Source organism: Artemia franciscana, chromosome 2 (genome assembly GCF_032884065.1).
Source record: "Artemia franciscana chromosome 2, ASM3288406v1, whole genome shotgun sequence".
NCBI classification, from domain to species: Eukaryota; Metazoa; Arthropoda; class Branchiopoda; order Anostraca; family Artemiidae; genus Artemia; species Artemia franciscana.
The window spans coordinates 38,596,107-38,615,354 of NC_088864.1; the positions used below are offsets into that span (position 1 = coordinate 38,596,107).

General features: G+C 34.6%; 1 protein-coding gene across 3 annotated transcripts in view; it reads left to right on the forward strand.

Moving 5' to 3' along the window:
• The window catches only part of LOC136041334 (ubiquitin-protein ligase E3A-like), a 55,021-nt gene extending 36,730 nt beyond the window's left edge, over window positions 1-18,291 (forward strand). For all 3 annotated transcript variants that reach the window (XM_065725974.1, XM_065725984.1, XM_065725968.1), the window contains exons 7-12: window positions 2,042-2,186; window positions 7,261-7,466; window positions 10,140-10,307; window positions 12,229-12,384; window positions 13,763-13,980; window positions 17,997-18,291. In XM_065725974.1, coding sequence (XP_065582046.1) covers window positions 2,042-2,186; window positions 7,261-7,466; window positions 10,140-10,307; window positions 12,229-12,384; window positions 13,763-13,980; window positions 17,997-18,117 — 1,014 coding nt within the window. In that variant the 3' untranslated portion in view covers window positions 18,118-18,291. The remainder of the gene's footprint in view (window positions 1-2,041; window positions 2,187-7,260; window positions 7,467-10,139; window positions 10,308-12,228; window positions 12,385-13,762; window positions 13,981-17,996) is intronic.
• The last annotated feature ends 957 nt before the right edge of the window (window positions 18,292-19,248 follow it).

Consider the following 19,248-nt stretch of genomic DNA (forward strand, 5'->3'; position numbering starts at 1 on the left):
TACAGACGCTTCCAGAGGGATTTTTTTGGTTGGGGGGAAGGGTTGAGAAAAGGGGGATGTGTTGGGGAACTTTCCACCGAGGAATTTGTCATGGGGGAAGAAAACTTCCATGAAGGGAGCGCAGGATTTTCTAGCATTATTTAAAAAAACAATTAAAAAATAAATATGAAAAAGTTTTTTCAACTAGAAGTAAGGAGCAGCATTAAAACTTAAAACGAACAGAAATGATTACGCATATGAGGGGCTCACCTCCTCCTAATACCTCTCTCTTTACGCTAAATTATCTTTAGTAATTTCAACTATTTATTCTACGGCTTTTGTGATTCAGGGGTCATTCTTAATGAATTGGGACAACATTTAAGCTTTAGTGTAAAGAGCGAGGTATTGAAGTGGGGATGAACCCCTATATATATGTAATAAAAACATGAGAATACAAAAGTTCGTTACGTAAGCTAATTTATAAGTTACGTATATCTTTTGCTAATAAAAACATTCGTAAAAAATTAAAAGTTCTAGTTGCCTTTTTAAGTAGCCAAAAAGTCGGAGGGTAACTAGGCTTCCTCTCCCGCTCCTTTTTTTCTCAAAATGATTCGATCAAAACTATGAGAAAGCCATTTAGCCAAAAAAATAAATATGCAAATTTTGTTTTAATTATTCCTCTGTGGAGAGCCAAAATCAAAACATGCATTGATTCAAAAACGTTCAGAAATTGAATAAAAAAACAAGTTTTTTTAACTGAAAGTAAGGAGCGACATTGAAACTTAAAACGAACAGAAATTACTTCGTATATGAAAGGGACTGCTTCCTCATCAACGCCCCGCTCTTTACGCTAAAGTTTTTTACTACTTTAAAAATAAGAGTTAAGAGAAAGAGTCAAACTTTAGCGTAAAGAGCAGGGCGTTGATGAGGAAGCGGCCCCTTTCATATACGAAGTAATTTCTGTTCGTTTAAGTTTTAATGTTGCTCCTTACTTTCAGTTAGAAAAACTTCTTTTTTTTTAATCTCAAATGAAGCAGCATAAGAAATTGTTCTATTTCGGCTACGGATGCTATTCGTAGATGTTTCAGTAAACCAAGACGCTTGGTTCTTCAACTATCATTGTCTGACTGATAATGTGTCTTCACACAGTCAAAAAATATAAGTAAGGAATCTCACAAAGACTTAAAGTGTAAATAATGGTCCTCAACAGAGGTCAAAAAAAAAGAGAGGGGCTTAGGGCACAAAAGTCGAAATACCCATTATATTCTATCCTAGTTGCTTAACTAATGACCATCATAGCAGTGATATATCAAAGGATAAAATATGTGATATCTTTTATGTGGGTAGGGATGCAGCAATGTATTTCGTGGTGGACAGTGTCAATTGGGAGCACACATTTTAAAAACGGCAGTTTAAACGATAAATAATATAAATCATAGAAGACAATTGTAAGAATATCAAATTTTCTGAATGATGTGGATTGAGGACCCACCTTGCAAATTGGATATTCCGTACAGTACTTAACTAATGTATAATATTGGGCTTACATTTTATAATAGCGAAAGAAACTCCCACCAAATACAACCTAAGGTATTGTTGTTTTCTTCATCTTTTGCATATTTGCGCCGTTACTTAGTTTGTGTTAGCCATTAAAAAAGCACCATCTCATTATACTGCTTATCTGACACGAATCTAATTATCCGTTAACTTACTTAGGTAATTAGTTCTGATTTACGTGGTCGTGTGACCTTAAAACCTGAGTCACGTGAACATACAATATTTGCGTTTTGGGCATGATTAAAGTTTCCTTGTCCAGCATTTTGCGGGAAATACCTGTCACTGTAGTAGGGACCTTCGTTAATTGCTGTACATGGCTCTATTACAGGAATTGCAATCCGTAAACATAAGCGAATTTGCCTGGCAAGTGGAAACTCAAGGAGATCGACCAAGTGCCTGACTTAATTATTTCAGCTGGTTCGGGGTTTCTTTCTTTGTCAAGACTGCATTAACATAAAGATGTCGATGTTTTAAATGGTTTTTTATTTACTTTTATTTTTTGTAGGTAGAAATGATTGCAAACGAAAGACCCGATGATTTAAAAAAACAGCTTGTCGTAGACTTTGAAGGAGAACAAGGAGTAGATGAGGGGGGTCTCTCAAAAGAGTTCTTTCAACTACTCATTGAACAACTTTTCAATCCGGACTTTGGTGAGCTTTTATTTTACCTGAATTATTTGAAGAGTGTGTCCCACATGACATTGGTTGTCCTTTTTTCTTCTTCCTTTAGCTTTTATTGTAAACATATTAAAGTCCATGTTGCATATTAATTAGTATGTTTACAGACTGTCATTTCTTAACTATAATCAAACTTATTTTTAATTCAGAAGTCTTCAACTATCTAGGCTATGGTAGTGTTAAGATATAAAAAATTGCGTATGGCTAGTGTTGTAAAATTGCTGTAAAAAAAGCGGTAAGATAAGATATTTATTTCAAAAAATTACTATCATAAGCCCCGAAGGGCCAAACGTGGTGATTTATATCGGATACAATATGGCGCTTGTCAGGAAATATAGGGTAAAATTGATGTTTTAGAGTTGTCTTAAAAGTCTTTTCTATAGCTGTCCTTGTTTTTTTATGGCTTTTTAAAACATCGAAGGGAAAAAAATTATGCACAATTTGATGTAGTTACGGCACACTTCTAAATACAGCTCTCCCTCCCAGTCTCTGTGTGACTCAAGCTCGTACACTGGGATTGATTTTGGAAGTGTTTATACGATTTGCGCTGTGGGAAGGGAAGAAGATAAAAGCCCTCTACCTGGAAAATGATAGGAAGCGACCTAAAAATCCACTTTGTTTTATTCCTTCTACCCTTAGATCTCTTCCTTTTTTTCAAACGCCTAAGGCAAAAAATAAAATGCACAATTTGATTCGTTTGAGGTTCACCCACAAATACTGTGCTTTTTCCCAGCCTTTTTCTAACTCAGGTATACCACAGGAGGGTGTCACTTTAACTTTGAGACGGGGTGTTCCTTTTCACAGAAGGAAGGGATTCAGACGGAAGTCCCCCCCTGAAGTTAAAAATAACAGCCTTAAATTATTATTTTTGTTCTCCCTCCCCCGCCCCACTGGCTGAGCCTATGTTCAATAATCTTTTCTTTTTGTTTGATTCCTGCAAGTTTATTGAGGCTTGAACTTTTTAAGTGCTAAAATGAGAGCTTTGATATAAAAAAGGATTTTTTTTTCAATGAACGTTCTTTCTATTTTCTATAACCATTACTCATGTGATCTTAATTCAATTTATGTTCCATATAATTTGTTTATTTATCGTTTGTTTTTGTGTTTGTGTCCCCACCTAAATGTCACCCCCCGCCCTTCTCCCTGCCTCACTCCCTGTCTCCCAAATATAAGTTGTTGCATACATGATTTTCTTCTCCGCTTTAGAATAACGTCGAGACTATTAAAACTAAGCAAAACGTTCCTGTGGGGAGTACTGAATGGACAAAATGAATTAAAAAATAGGTTTTCACCAGGAATGTCAGAAGCTAGTGAGCTACATTGACTGATATTCTTTTCCTTTTTAGATTAATTGTTTTTCTCTTGCGTAATTGACTTGTGTACTTGAAAGAAACGAGATTGTCGCACAATTCTTGTAACATTGTTTCTTGTTAGGAAAACTAATTTTAATTCGATCTGGTATAGTTGTTCTACGATGCAGCTAAAAATGGGGATTGTTTTTAAACTTTACAATGATTCGATTAGATGGTTGTATTTTTGCTAGATACCATGCATTTAAACTAAATTTAAAGTTAAGGTTTATGGAATGCTTCCCCTTGCCAAATAAATTTAGTTCATCGGCGAGAGTTCTAAAACTCATGGTTTAAATAAATATTTTAACATCTCTTGTCAGCTAGGCTTCATAAACCAGTTCATTTCCCAAAATCAGTAGCAGGTGCTAGAATAGCTAAGTCCAATCCTTAAGATCGATCAAAATTGTCAGTCGATTTATGTCGTTCTAGTTGTTTTCAGTACAGTCCAGACAAGGGAAAAAAGGCGGAACAAAAAGACAAGGTTGCTAGGGCCATGCTTTGTGAGGGGAAAACCCACTTAGCCACTAAAATATTGCAAAGGGTTTTTATCTTGTTAATCAATGAAAATGATAAGTTCGGTCTTAACATACTATTTATACCTTAACCTGTATAACAAAGAAACTAGTTGACATCTTTCAGTAATTAAGTAAAAAAACAAGTTTTTTTTCAACCGAAAGTAAGTAGCAACATTAAAACTTAAAACGAACAGAAAATATTACGTTTATGAGGGGGGTTGCTCCTCCTTAACACCTCGTTCTTTACGCTACAGGTTTTTAGTACTTTTAATAAAAGCTTCTCATTGTTCTACTTAAGTGGACCTTGTGTTTCAAGAGTCTGGGAATTCCGACTCCTCCTTCACGGAAATATCCCTCCTCCTCACTGATATATTCTCTAGACCAATCCTGGTGAAAGTTTACCCTGGGCAAATATCCTTAACATCTCCACGTGTAAAATTGAGTCGGCAAAGAGAAAGAAAGATATTAGAAGAATTTTGTATAGGAATTCTGGCAAATTCCTCCAGTGTAAAATTTCCCCTGAAAAATTCACTCCCTGGAATTTTCTCTCCCCGTGGATAATCCTCGTAAAAAATCTCCCCAACAGAAAACTCCCCCCCCCCCTCATCCGAAAAATGTATGCATACTTCCCAATAACAAATACAATATGTAAACAAAGGGTAAATTTTATAACTTAAAACTTTTCACCACGGGCTTTGGGGGGGGGGTCATGATATTTCCAAAGGCATAGTTTTTCAGCCTTTCAACTATTCTGAGCAAAATGGCTATCTGAAAATCTTGATCGGACGATTGTGAGGAAAGGAAAGGCGTGGGAGGGAGCCTAGTTTGCCATCCAATGTTTTGGTTACTTAAGAAGGGGACTAGAACTTTTAATTTCCTTTTGAATGAGCTCTCTTCTGACATTCTATGACCACCGGGTCGACACAATAAAAAAAAAAAAAAACACGCATCCATGATCTTTCTTCTGCAAAAAGCAAAAATTCCACGTTTTTGCAGTAGGAGCTTGAAACCTCTACAGTAGAATTCTCTGATACGCTTAATCTGGCGGTGTCATTTTCATTAAGATTCTATGATTTTTAACTGATGTTTTCCCTCTTTTTTTCGTAAATTGGGCAAATTTTCTCAGGTTCGTAACCTTTGTTGGGTAGGTCTGAACCGAAACTTATGTATATTTGAAATCAGAATAATAAGCAAATTCTTTGGATATATCTATTGATGTCAAAATTCCGTTATTTACAGTTTATGTTACTATTGAGCCAGGTCGCTCCTTACTTACAGTTTGTTACCATGAACTGTTTGATAATAAAATAACAAGGTGCTTTAAGATCTCTAATCTTCCTGCTAACTGTTAAGTTATTGTATATAAATTTTCGCTAATGTTTTACTTCCCCCTTGTGTTGTGAAGGAGTCTTGAGACGGGTCACATCAGTTTTTTTAGCCTTCTGTTATTTATTCAAGGCATCTAATAACAAGTCGTGCTTCACAACATTTTTCTTCTGTTCCATTTTCCTTTGAACTGATCTTACCTATTTTTTCCCTTTCGATGCAAATCGTTACACTGAGTCAAACATTTTGACTATAATTTTATCAAATTTTCATTCCTTTTTATCTTGCATTTTTTAATCGATCAGCCAGTATTTAATAATGACATTTTTGGGTCTACTTTGTCTATATTTTTATAAGTCTAGGCTTTCGAACAGATCTTTATAAAGGCTGAAAATGAGGATGAAATTTCGTACCAGGCTAACCATTTGCTTTTTTTATTCTTCCTTTTAAAATAATCTCAAACTATTTGGAAATATGTTTTCTTTTGGTTCATTTACCTTTTTACAAGTCATGTAAGCTAGTTTTCCCTGGACCAGGGGTAGAGAATATTTTGCATGACGATGGAATTTCCCCCGCAATGTATGGTAGCGTTTTGTTCGTACATAACATTTTATTTATATTACCTATTATAGACATGACCTGTGTAGATATAGTATAAAGAATAATAGTTAAAGTCCCCCGGCTAGACTTTTCAATGGGAATTTCTCCCTTTGTACCAAGAAACATACCTTCTCCCGCTCGCCTGTTTTAGAGACTTGAAAATTATATAGAAATTCAGAACGAATCATTTGTTCAAGAGTGAAAGGGAAATGAAAACCTATAATACTCGATAATAAGACATGGTAAAATGCTGATTATGACCATGATAAATATACACTAATAAAACCTCCTGGTTTCGCTTCCCTGAGCCTTTTTCAACGGAAAAAAGGAAAAGGGGAAAAAAACTAGACTAAACAGTGAACCAAAACACGAAAATAGCCAAGACGTGAAAAATGGTTTAGAGTAAGAGGGGAAAAAAAACGAAAGAAACTTATATCTGACAAACTATAGCTGTTGTTTAGAGCAATGTGGACATTTTTCAACCTTACAGTCCTGCACGATATTATACCACGTTTTTTTCTGGATCTTTGTAATATTTTACGTATTTTCGAAGACCGCACTCCCTTTCTATGACGAACAAATAAAAGTTTAATAGATACAAATCCTTTATTAGACAGCCAAAAAAGTTACATTAGATAGTGAATACGACATATGTCTTATGTATGGGGATGATGTGACGAAACAAGTATATAACTATAAATACAGCAACATTTCTTTTGTAATTCGAAGAAGAAGAAGATTGTACCATCTTCATTAAAATTCAATTTACATTTAGCCATTATTAAAGGACAAAAGTTTACAACTCAAGTCATTGAATAAACCCTGATCATGAACTCTTTCAGACAAATCAAGCCAATGAACCGGAAACTATTTATGATCGAGAAGTATTATTTTATTCTGTATAAATGTCATTATTTTATTTGTAATACTTTAGTTTAGCTGTTGATGACGATCGCTATGTATTTGATCGACATAGCTAGAGATTTTATAACTGTTTTTACTGTCTGATAAAAGGATTTATCCCTACTGAACTTTTATTTGTTCGACGTAGTGTTTTTGTCACCACATTGGATTTTGTTGAGAACTAAACATAGTTTCTTAGATGTGTTTTTTATATTATTGTAGTATTTATTTTACCTGGTTTGTTATTTTTTTTTGTACGTCTTAATTATTTAGTCTAGTGTTTTCTTTATTTCTTTTTGTTGATAAAGGTGTGCGGGCGTTGTTCAAGAGTTCTTTTCTTATCTATTTCAGCTATGTTTATCTGGCGGTCCGAATCCCGAACCCATTGGTTCAACCCAACTGCTTTTGAAAATGACGCCAACTTCACGCTAGTTGGGATTCTATTTGGCCTTGCAATATATAACACTGTTATTTTAGATGTTCGTTTCCCTTCTGTTGTTTATAGGAAACTGTTAGATGCTAAAGGAACTTTCGAGGATTTAGAAGATTTTGACCCGGTTGGTAACCTTTAATATTTTCCTTTTTTTTCGTTATGGAAAAATCAATTTGAATTACGGGAAATTTGTCGATGAGGGAGGGGGCGGGGTAGTAATATAGTTGTAATTAAATATAAAAAAAATCAGTAAAGGAGTCAGGATACATAATATAGTTGTAATTAAATAAAAAAATACAAATCAGTAAAAATGTCAAGATACATAATATTCAGGTCAGAAAAGAATGAATATTTTGACGATTTTCTCAGCTAGGATGGATAAAAGTTCAGTCTCAGAGATAATAGAGATAGTAAACTTTTGAGGAATACATGATTAAAATAATACATTTTTTCAGTCTCCAAAAAAAAGCAAAGCTTGTCCACTGGAAAGGTAGAGAAGGCAAAATCATTGAAGAAGAGGAAGAAATAGTACCTGACCACTAACCACCACAAATACCGTCACATACAAAGAATCACTTATCAGTAAATGAATATAAACTCTTTTTAACTCTAGCAGCTATCTCTCATCATAATTACTCGTCATGAATGATTGCTTTTCTGAATAAACAGGGTTATTAATACCGTAACTTCACTTTTCAAAATTGTCTGTTGCCAAGCACCTCTATATAAAACGGAGAAACTTAATTGGGAAGAAATGCCTCTAGGTACATAGAAATCAATTCTACCCCTTGAATAGTGAGAATGAACAGTAGATCCAGCACACGATAAATAACTTGCGTAGCAACGCTGAAAATGCTGCTGCAGTCCAAAAGCAAACCGCTTAATTTCTCGGAGGCTCGCAACCGACAAATGTTTAAAGTTTCTAGAGTTTTCACACGTTAAATTCTGCATCCATTGGGTCCTAATTTAGTAACAGAAGTTGATAACTTTTTTCAGTTAGGCAAGGAATCAGAACGAGCTGAGGTTTTGAGTTTTAGTGCTAGAAAATAATGAATTGTAATATTTGGATTTGATCTTGACTGGAAAATGTTCAGTTAAAGGGAGAGGAGAATTAGGAGAGTCATAGTTTTTAGCTCAGTTTGACCTATGGAGATATGTCAGAGGGAAATGTACTTTTCAGGATTCCTTTATGAGGATTTGGCTTATACAATACAGTTCGTCTCCATATTGTTATTGATCACTTGAACTGGCGCTTGAGTCTCTCGTGTTTTATAGGGTACATGTGCGTCTCTCTGAAAATTATAACATGACGCTCTTTTGCCAAAATATCGTAAATTACCAACTTGTAATTTATGCGAAGTTCATTTCTATGTTTCTATGATATATGAAATTATACTTTACTCACTGGAATTGTGTAAAGTCTGATTATGAGGTTAAATCTTAAATAACTGGGTTTTTTTTAATTGGCTGCTTGCATAATGCAACACAGTTTTTCCCCCATTATGTTTTGGGCGCAACTTCTTTCACCTGACTTTCCAGCGCCTGCAGTCTTTGTGTATTCCTTTTTAACTTAGCCTTTTGTAATATTTCAGTTTTTAGTTTTAAAGAAAAAACACATTGTTTAGAAAAACTATCCTTGTTCACAAGTTCACAAATAATTTATTAAACAAAATTACTATAAATCAGACACTACCTTCGACTGCAGGAAAGCCCAAATGGGCCTGTAAAGGCAGTCAATGTTTTATACTAAATTCGAAAACACAATCAGATTTTTAAAAGGGCTCTCAATTTCTTTTTTATGTTTTCCTCTGTAACACATAGATATCGACAAAGAAAGAAAAGAGAAAAATTTGTGTGGTAAATAAAGAGCCATATGGCTCTCCTGCAACTTTTCTTGCCAGATTGCAACATTATCTGTTTGCTAGGACATTTAGGAAACCCATCAGTTCAGAAGAGTAAGTTAGTCAGGCTGTGGAAAATATTTTTTTGGGCCAGTGCAATCAAATGATGCTAAGGAAGAATTGATAAGAGGACAGGAATAGGAGAGAGAGTCATGCGAAAACAGAATAAATTGATTGATTTCTGAAACTTTGCTGTTATTTATAGGTTTACCTTTTTCTTTTATCGCACATTATCTCAAATTAATGGATTGTTTTTTTTTTGGATTGGTCAAATTAAAAAGATTGGAATTGTGACCTTTTATTACCATATAGTAGACTGTTAATGCTCAACGAATGTTTTTTTTTGTTTAGTATTGTGACTATCATTATTGATTATTGCTCTATATTGTTATTGCTCTAAGCATTTTGAATATGTCAAGAATTTTGTTATCGTAGTTTTCTATTATTCTTTTATGTATTTTTTTTTCGTGGCTTAAGAAAGGCAAGGACTTACGTATGAAATGTTGTATTTACTTTAAATACAATACTTACTTTGTATTCCTGCTACAGTGAGCTTGGTGCGAACACCAGGCTCAATATAATGCTTTTATTTATTCTTTTATTTGTGCTTTCTCTTACTTTCTCATTACTTTCACATTCTTTTACTTTCTCATTGACTAAAATGTGTCCTCTCATTGAATACTAAATACTACCACCCTTGGTGTTTCTATGGATGCTGTTTGGGGTTTTGCATCTTCTCCCTTGATGCTGTGCTATCATGTAAGGCTAATAGGGGTCCCCAGGTGGATGTTCATTCTTATACGAGTATAGGAAGTAATTATTTTCTTTTTTAACATTTTTAAATTCTTAAACTCTTTTTGTTTTTTGTTTTCTCATTCGTTTTCTTATAATTGTAGGTGTTATTCCGCACTCTAAGCGAGATGCTAGAATACCCAGGAGACGACTTTGATGATATCTATATGATGACGTTTCGTGTTGCTTACACGGATATTTTTGGTTCAACTCTTTTTCATGATCTCAAGCCTAATGGTGATGAAGTGCCTGTGACAAAAGACAATAAAAAGGTAAGTCGTCAACAGGGTCGTATCCAGTATTTTTACTCGGGGCGGGGATGTAATTCGTTTACTGTGAAAAAGTATTTTAATTGTAAGAAGTCTTCTATGTCTATATGTACAAATATATGTTGCAGTAAAAGAACGAAATCTAGAAAATATGCCAACATTCACATAATCGCTTTGTGTATGTCCGAAATATCAACTAATGTTTTATTTACACCCCGCTTCTCCGATCAGCTGCATCTCCTTCTCTCAACAACATTTCTTGAAAAGAAATCTTGTTTTTCGATAGTGGCTTTCATCTACAAATTACGTATGTAAAAATGGTTGGGGGTACAAATTTTCTTTGTCAGTCCATATAAGTCAGAGTCTTCTATTCCAACAGCACCCGCTAGCACAGTTTTGCTGTCTTTACGAAAACGTTCGACATCAGGGACTTTTACAGTATCATCAATTTGACCAGAAGGAAATTGTATTTGTTGCTTGCAATAGATGATTCTCTTTAATAGTTGCTCTTTTTCAGAGTTTCTCTCGCCTTTCTTCAGTCAAAACTTGATGTGAAGACGTGGTTGATCGCAGGTCCTCCTCGATGGTTTTCTTTTGAATATGGTTTTCGACATGACCACCGATACAATTTTTTTCAGAATTATTATTTTCTTCAAGTTGTCCTTCCGTTTCAAAATCCTTGGCAGTTTCTTTCGAGTAGTTGTTCGGATCAATATATATGATTTGCCAGCTAGACAATAAGACGATGATATGTCTCTGTTCGCTTCGAAGTCAAAAATGGCTTCATAAGGACTTTTGCGTATTCCTTCATGGTATGTAGTGTTCTTGGCAGATTGGAAAAGGATAAAACCATTATTTGTATTGTTATCGTCAATCCGTGCAGTTAGAATATTCAGTATGTCCTGATATTCAAAAAACTGTTCATGTTTGGCTTTTTGGAAAACAGGAACAGGAGAAAAGAGCGAAAGTACAACAGATAACCTGTTTCTCTTTTATGTTGGATTTTTTTCCGAAAAAAAACAGAAAGCAGTTTTTGTTTAAGAAAAGCAGTTGTTTAAAGTACTAACTGGTTTCCTTTTTGTACTCTATTAAATTTAGAAAGTAGGCTTTACAAACGTTTAGCATTCTGAAACATATTTTTCAGACAAAGATAGGATTAATGATCTATTCTGTACAATACTGCCAGGTGTTAAGCTAATTCCAAGTACTTAAAAATAATTATTTTATTAAGTCGCCGCAAAAGAATTAAGAGAAAATAAACTTAGATAAAAGAGATATCAAAAGAAAATATATAGAGAAAAAAAACAAGATAAGATGCAAGTAGAGCTGAATAGATAGTTCTACAGGCTCATAAAACTATTGTTAATTTATTGTTAATGTACATATCAACTCATAACAAGGCAGACAGAGAGCTAGAACTCAATGTGTCTCCTTTATCATAGGAAAGAAACCAACAACGCCAACAAGAAAAATTCATACTTCTCAAAAAGAGAAAAAAGGTAACCGGAGAAGAAAGGTTGGAGATAGGAATGATAATGAAAAAATAAGTTGCAAAGTGTGGCAGAAAATAGCTTTCAAGCCCTCTGTACCAAAATAAAGACCCTCCCGTACCCTTTTGTTTCACATGGTAAGTTTCCTTCATTAAAAACAAAATCAAATGGATCATTTGTATAAATCTCGCTACATAGAAAGTGGTACGTATTGTCACAAGAAAAAGTAACAATAAATTGAAATATGTGGAAAATTGGGCCTGTCACAGAAATCTTTTAAAATCCATTAGCCAAACAAGGACTCATAAATTGACAAATCACTTTAATATTACATCAATTTATCACATCATTTCTTTTAAGGTTAAATTCCAGGTACCTACGTTGAAAAAAAAGGAAATTTTAAGCCAAGATTTAATTTTTTTTATTTTATTTAGGAATTTGTGGATTTATATGCGGATTTTCTGCTAAATGGAAGCATTGCTACTCAGTTCAAAGCCTTCGCCAAAGGATTCAAGCTTATTGCTTCGGAATCCCCTTTGTCTCAGTTTTTCAGACCCGACGAATTGGAAGAGCTTGTTTGCGGTAGTCCAGTAAGTTTTTTTCTTTTCCTTTTATAGTTTCTATTCTCTAGTAAGACCTTATTCATGAAGGTTACTCATACTCTTATTTTTACTTCTTGAAGAAACAGCCTCTTAGCCTTTGAAAATGTGAAATGTGACTGAAAGTTTTCCATAGATACATGGTAATCACAATTTTCAATATGTTGAACCAGGGTATGGGTCGTCAGGTAGGTAAGTTAGACGCTACCCATTCTGTCCGAGATAGTATGTATTTGCTACAGCCACATTCAACTAAATGAGCCATAGTTGACAGATGCTACAACAAAGCAGGAGTAGGGCTAACGCCCCATTTGCAACGTAAAACAAGAACATCATTTGCACTTTTACTGAAAATTAAGTACATTTTAGAAGTTTTCTCTTTTATAACTTTAATAAACAGAAAATTGCTGAAACTTTGAGGAGTGAACATTAGTATACATTAAACTGTCAATTTACAGTTCATTTGATCTTTTCATTAATCCCCGTTATAGGACGATTTTCTTCTTTTTCTTTTGTTGATGTTATGACAAATAAAACTCACAGCTTGAAATAAGAATTGTTTTAAGTAATGCGCAAGTGACGTTCTGGTTTTCCTACAAGACACATGGGGTGTTAGTCCTACTCCTGTGTGGTAGTTTATGTTCTTTAAGTTTAACTTAATTATTTATTGTAATTCTGGTTTCTTTTTTCGGTTTCACTTATTTATTGATAATGGCTTTTGCTTGTTTTTTACAATAAAGCCAATAAAAAAGTATCTTAAATTCCTTAAAGCTGCTTTGCTGCCACCACCTGTGTATAAACATTGACTATTAAGCAATCTACTTTATAGTTTTCTTATTAGATTATCAGATTATTAGATTATTATAATTGCAAATACTGGATTTAATGGTAGTACCCCAGTTTTACGTAGGAATATTGCATCCAGGTTGTATGCAAATTAGTTGTTGGAGAAATAATATTATTCTGCTCTGATCTTTATATTAGAAGCATTCAACTTTAATAATTCAACGTTCATCGAAGATGGACCACTATAGTCGTTTTATAATTTCTTGTATTTCAATATTTCTCTCGTATTCTGTAGAATTTTTTCAACTTATGACTCTCCTCCTCCCCCAAGAAATCCGAACAAATTTCTTGCGTACTTGTCTGGCCGTAACCACTAAGTCTTATGTGTTACCCAAATGCCAACTTTTTTGAAATTTGTCACTTCCCTAAAGCAAATTCTTAGACAGCAAACATTCATGTTCCCTCACGATAATTCTTTTTTGACAAAATTTTTCCAAATTCTTTTGACAAAATTTTTACAAATTCTTTTGACAGTAATAATTCATTTACAAACATTATAGCCTAATTACTATTTCATTTTTAGGAATTTGACTTCACCGCTTTAGAAAGTTCGGCAGAGTATGATAATGGTTACACAAGAAATAGTGACGTTATTAAAAATTTCTGGTCTGTTTTACATAGCCTTGATGATGAGGGGAAGCGGCAATTTCTACAATTTACTACAGGAAGTGATCGTGTCCCCGTCGGTGGAATGTCCAAGCTCAAACTCATGATTGCAAGAAACGGACCGGACACGGATAGGTAATTTCTGATCTTAATATTTTTGTAACTATGTGGCATATATATATTGTATGTCGTTGTGTTATTTTGTATTAGCCATGGCTTATATAGGCTTTAATTGTTAGTAAGTATCATATCCCATCCGGTTGTTTGCAGTACTACATTGAAAGTAAATGCAAGTAAACTTCAGTGCTTCAGTTTCTCTTTTGCAATTATTAGGATACATTCTCGTGTTCAAATTTAAGTCTGCCCATTCTGTCATCCTGAATATGGTACTAGCGTAGAGAAACAGAAGCTCGAAAAACAAAATGTATAATTTCTTGTCTTCAATTAGCTTTTTGGTTAAAACCTTCAAACAATACCTTCATTGCTTTTTGAGAAATCTACGGACTGAAAAGTTATTTTTCCCTTTCTAGTTTTTTTTTTACTCTTAAGAATTAGAAATTCTGGGAACTTTTAAATTAGTTAACGAAAAAAAAATAGCAGTAAAATCACAAGGACAAAAAGTCACAAAGCTTCAGTGCCCAAACGAACCTTTTTTTTTGCATTCAGACCATTGGTCCGCGTAGCGCAGGCACCGATCTCCTGATTCTGCCGTCACCCAGGAGTGCTATGTGTTTTTGGGGGCAAATCATTTTACGCTTTCTGTCCCCCTGCTCCCATTTCTACAGATACCCATTTGTAGCTGGATCGACTCTCGCTGAGCACAAAGCCACGCCATTGACCCCCGTCCAAACGAAACAATGAGCGACACTAAGACCCGAATCCCTGCCGCAAAGGACATAGGGTTGCATGTGCAGCGGGCTAACCACTCAGTTGATCCAAGGAGTCCATGGGGAGAAGAACCATTAAACCCTGCTCAAAATAATTCTTTATAATGTGTAAATAAAATCCTTTCTAAGCGAGTTAAATTTGTCATTTTAAGATGTAAGTTTGGCGTGATTGAGTACTCTACTTTTCTTTTAAGCCAGAAAGTAATATTCCAAAAACAGCGATTTTTATTGATCGTATCAATGAAGCCATCTACAGCATCCTCTTAAAGTATGCTTATTTTGCTAGGGATTTTGATCATTTCTTTAAGGATGTTTGACTTCTTTCTTATCATCAGAAACGATGATAATGTTTAAGGAAGGAATTCGAGATTTATTCACGAAAACAGCTCACTGTCAAACCTCTGAAACGATTTAAAGCAAGGCAGATAATTAATAATCATTTTATAAAGGATTTAGTATCGGGTGAAATAGAATACTGTTGACCATGAAAAGGAATCTGGATTCTCTAAGAAAAAGAAGTTTTATAAGTTACGTACTGTTAATGAATTACAGATTCAATTAGCTTGTTTATAAACGAAATTCTTAATTATTAAGTTGTCTTGAATCAAATCGAATTAATTACTTAAAAATCAAACCAGATAGAACTAGAAAGTACACCATTTTGGGATTTGTTTTGTACCTTTTTGGGCCTTAAGCCGTGTTTTCTCAAAGCCATAACCTTAGGGGGGGGGTCTTGCTATTGAGCACCCTCTTATGTCAAAGAAGAAGTAAAAATACGTACTGTTCTGTTACTCAGTGGACAACGTCACTCTACGAAACGTTCTGTTCTGTAGCTGTACTTTCTTATTCCTCTCCTCCCTTAGGAATGGGATCAGAGGATTTTTCGAGAATTTTTGTTCCTGTTTTGGTAAATTCCTTATTTGTTTTGATTTTGCACGGTCAGATGCAAGCATATGTACTTAGTTCGATTTACAAATGAGAATTTGATGCTCAATCACGGTTTCATTATAATAAAATAACTTTGGGAAACAAAATTGCTGATACTTTCAGGACTGAATATCAATATATATTTAGTAATAGAAAAGAAACCTGATAAGCAATGAAAAGGCACAACTAGTAATCGATTATAAATGTTAGGAATTAACATGAGTGTTGTATTTTGTAAATTTGAACGATTTTATGTAACGAAGGAAAATCAAATACCTTCTAGAGAACACAGTCGAGGAAATATGGATTTATAGAAGAAAGATTATTAGAATATCAATTGAGAAAACTTAACGAAAATGTGACAAAATTGCAGTAGGGTATTTCTTGAAATTTATAGAGAGGTTCTTCTGATATATTCCGAAATGACAGATTTTCGTTCTAAATAACTCCACGATATCTGATATTATCACCACGAAGTAGCATAACAATGTAAAGAAGATAAATGATCAGATCTATTTCATCCAGTCAGTGGAAAAACGTGTATAGATGTTTATTCTCATTTAACAAGAGTAAATTTCTATTGTCCCAATCAAATTCAGATAAAAGTATTTCGCCAAAGTTACGGAAAGTCGTTGATAATTTCCTATGGTATGCAAAAATAACAACATCATCTGCAAACATGATGATTTTGGAAAGTGGTAGCACCTTAGGCAAGTCATTCATGAACAGAAAAAATAGGTTCAGTTCCAGGACTGAAGTTTCAGAGACCCCACAACTTCTCAACGATGCACAGGATTTCTAAGTGACGTAAGGTGCAAAAAAATGTATACAATTTGATAATAAAAAAGATATTGTTTAATACCTTTAAAAGCAAATGATGGTGAGCAGAATTAAAGGCTTTGGCTATATCAAGAAATATCGTTAAACCATGCTGATCAACTACTTACTTAGACTCAGTTCCTCCTACGCCGGTTGGCTCATAAGGCGACAACGATACCTCTCCGCGACGACTTCCGAAGAGCTTGCAGCCACAGGATTTTGAAAGATGAACCCCGCCAGTGTAGCATCATTATTAAGGCAGTGACCAAACGTAACTTTCAGCTGCTCACGTCTTCTAATGCCAGGGGGAACCCATCTCTCGAAATCTTAGGGGAGCATACCATCGCCAATTCGGACCATGTGGTCCTAATACCGCGATCTACTGCCCAACCTTGTATCTGTTCCTCAAGCTGTTTTGTCAGTATCCATGCTTTGGATCCGCATATTAGTACAAGACACTATTATTTAGGAGTTGGAGCTTTAGCTTCAGAGAGTATGCAGAGTTATTCCAGATTTTACTTAGTTTGGCAAAAGCATTGCCTGCATAAGCAATGCGTGTTCTAATATTGCGTTCCAGGCTTCCACCATAATTTATGAGGCTTCCAAGATATTCTGCAACTTTTCTAGCTTATTGGAGCCAACATTCAGTGGTCAGCCCGGCCTTGTATTGACATTGCTGTGCAGGACTTTCTTCTTTTGGTTACTGATTGACAATCCAACTCGTGCGGCTCTGCTTGGGGAGAACTATGATGTTTAGCTGTAAGTCTTCTCTTACATGAGAAAGAAGCACAATGTCATCAGCAAAATCACTATTAAAGACATTGCGATTCTCATTATTGATAATAGACAATCCAAAAATATAGGTGCAGTAAGGATTAAAAAGAAGATTTTTAACATTTAATAACGCCTTCTTCGATAAGGTTTTCTGGGGAGGAGGCTCAACCCCTATGGGCAGTCTGGGGGAGAGATTTGGTACATGAGCTACCCTCTTCCCTTGAAGTTTATGCCTAAACTTCTAAATAAGATTGAATATGTAATGTATGGATCATTGTCCCCAGAAATCCCGTCGGAGTGGGGGGAGGGGGAGAGACTCAACTATTGCTGAAATACAGGCTCACAGCTCTTGTTCTCTTCAACATTTTGTTCAGTCTGCAAAGCCAAAGAAAAAGGTTGATATCGCATAAATACACGATTTCCAGTTATTAAAGTCGTAAAATTAAGACTTTGGAATAGCAGATCTTCAGGGTTTTTTTTTTTTTCAGAAACATAATGCTAAACATATTTGCAATGCCCAAAATATTGCCAGTGTATGTCCTTTTTGTATGTCTGTTGAATAAAAATGCGTACTTGTCAGCGTAGAAAAAAAAATAATTGGGGGGGGGGATAATTAAATTTTATTTTCAGGTAAACCACTGTATCTTTTAATTTTGCTGTTTGACTAAGAGTCTATTGTGTTTATGTTTCTGCATTGCTAAGCCTAACTAGTATCTTCATCTGTTATGTTTCTTTTCTTTCTAGGCTTCCTACTGCTCATACGTGCTTTAATGTACTCCTTCTCCCAGAATACGTATCAAAAGAGAAGCTACGAGACAGACTTCTTAAAGCCATATCATATGCTAAAGGTTTTGGACTTCAGTAAACCATAGGAATTCACTGGAATGTTTTATTTATTGAAATAGGCAGTTTTAAATAGAAAATGTGACAGTTCTTATGTCTAATAACCGACTCGAAGTTCGTATTGAGCTCTGTGTTCTGTTCCTCCTTTGTTCGTCATCGCAGTGATTCATTTATTAAATTCGTTCTATTGTTTTTACTCTCTTTTAATTTTTTTTTTTTTTTGCTAAGATGCTGCATTTACGAAAGTAAGACTAGCAGGGGTTTTCTATCTTCAAAATTGATTAGAATTTTTTTCTTACTCATTGAAAGGTAAAGAATAGAGCAAGGATTCCTTTTCGAGGAGATAACAAACTAAATAAATTCTCGTGGATTTAATTTGGCTCATTGCTCTCAGCTTTCCCGACGTTTTTATATTATAAAATTATAAATAATACCAAAGAGCCCAAAATCAATGCTTTCAGAAGCTTTGGTCGAAAATTAATCTGTTGAATTATGTTTATTTCAATCATAACCTTCCATATAATGGTAATAAAAGTGCAATATTTTTTGTGAAAAGCTATGAAATATGGTTATCTAAACTTAATTGCTAATGTAATAAGGATCTTAGTGCAGTCTATAGATTGACAACATTCCTTGACTAAAAAGTTCCCTCCAGTTCCAAAAACTGTATGTATAAGGACTAACAACGAGTCCTTTCACCTCTTTGATTTCTTCTTCAGAAAAACTAGCCACTGGAAGCACTATTCTCCTCTAGTCAGCAAACAATGAATACAAGCAATTATATACAATAATACACTGTTATTGATTGTGGGAGGTTTGTGTACCTGAGCTACCTGTCCCCAGCAGTTTAAGGCCATTAGGCCAGCTGGTACCAATACGGCTCTTCCTACTCACTCCCGCTCTCTTCTGCACAATCAAAAACTATACATAAATCATATCCCTTTAAAATTGAAGTCTTCAAGCTTTAATCATCATTAAATAATATTTCTCTTTTTTAAGATATCAATAGATGATCTTAAATATCTTACGATCGATATCCCAGGACAAGTTAGAATTCAGGATAGCTGTATAAGTATTTGGAATCTTACCCAAGGAGCAGAAACGGTTTAGAGCAATAGTCTCCTCACTTTGAGCCTGGCAATCAAATAATGCA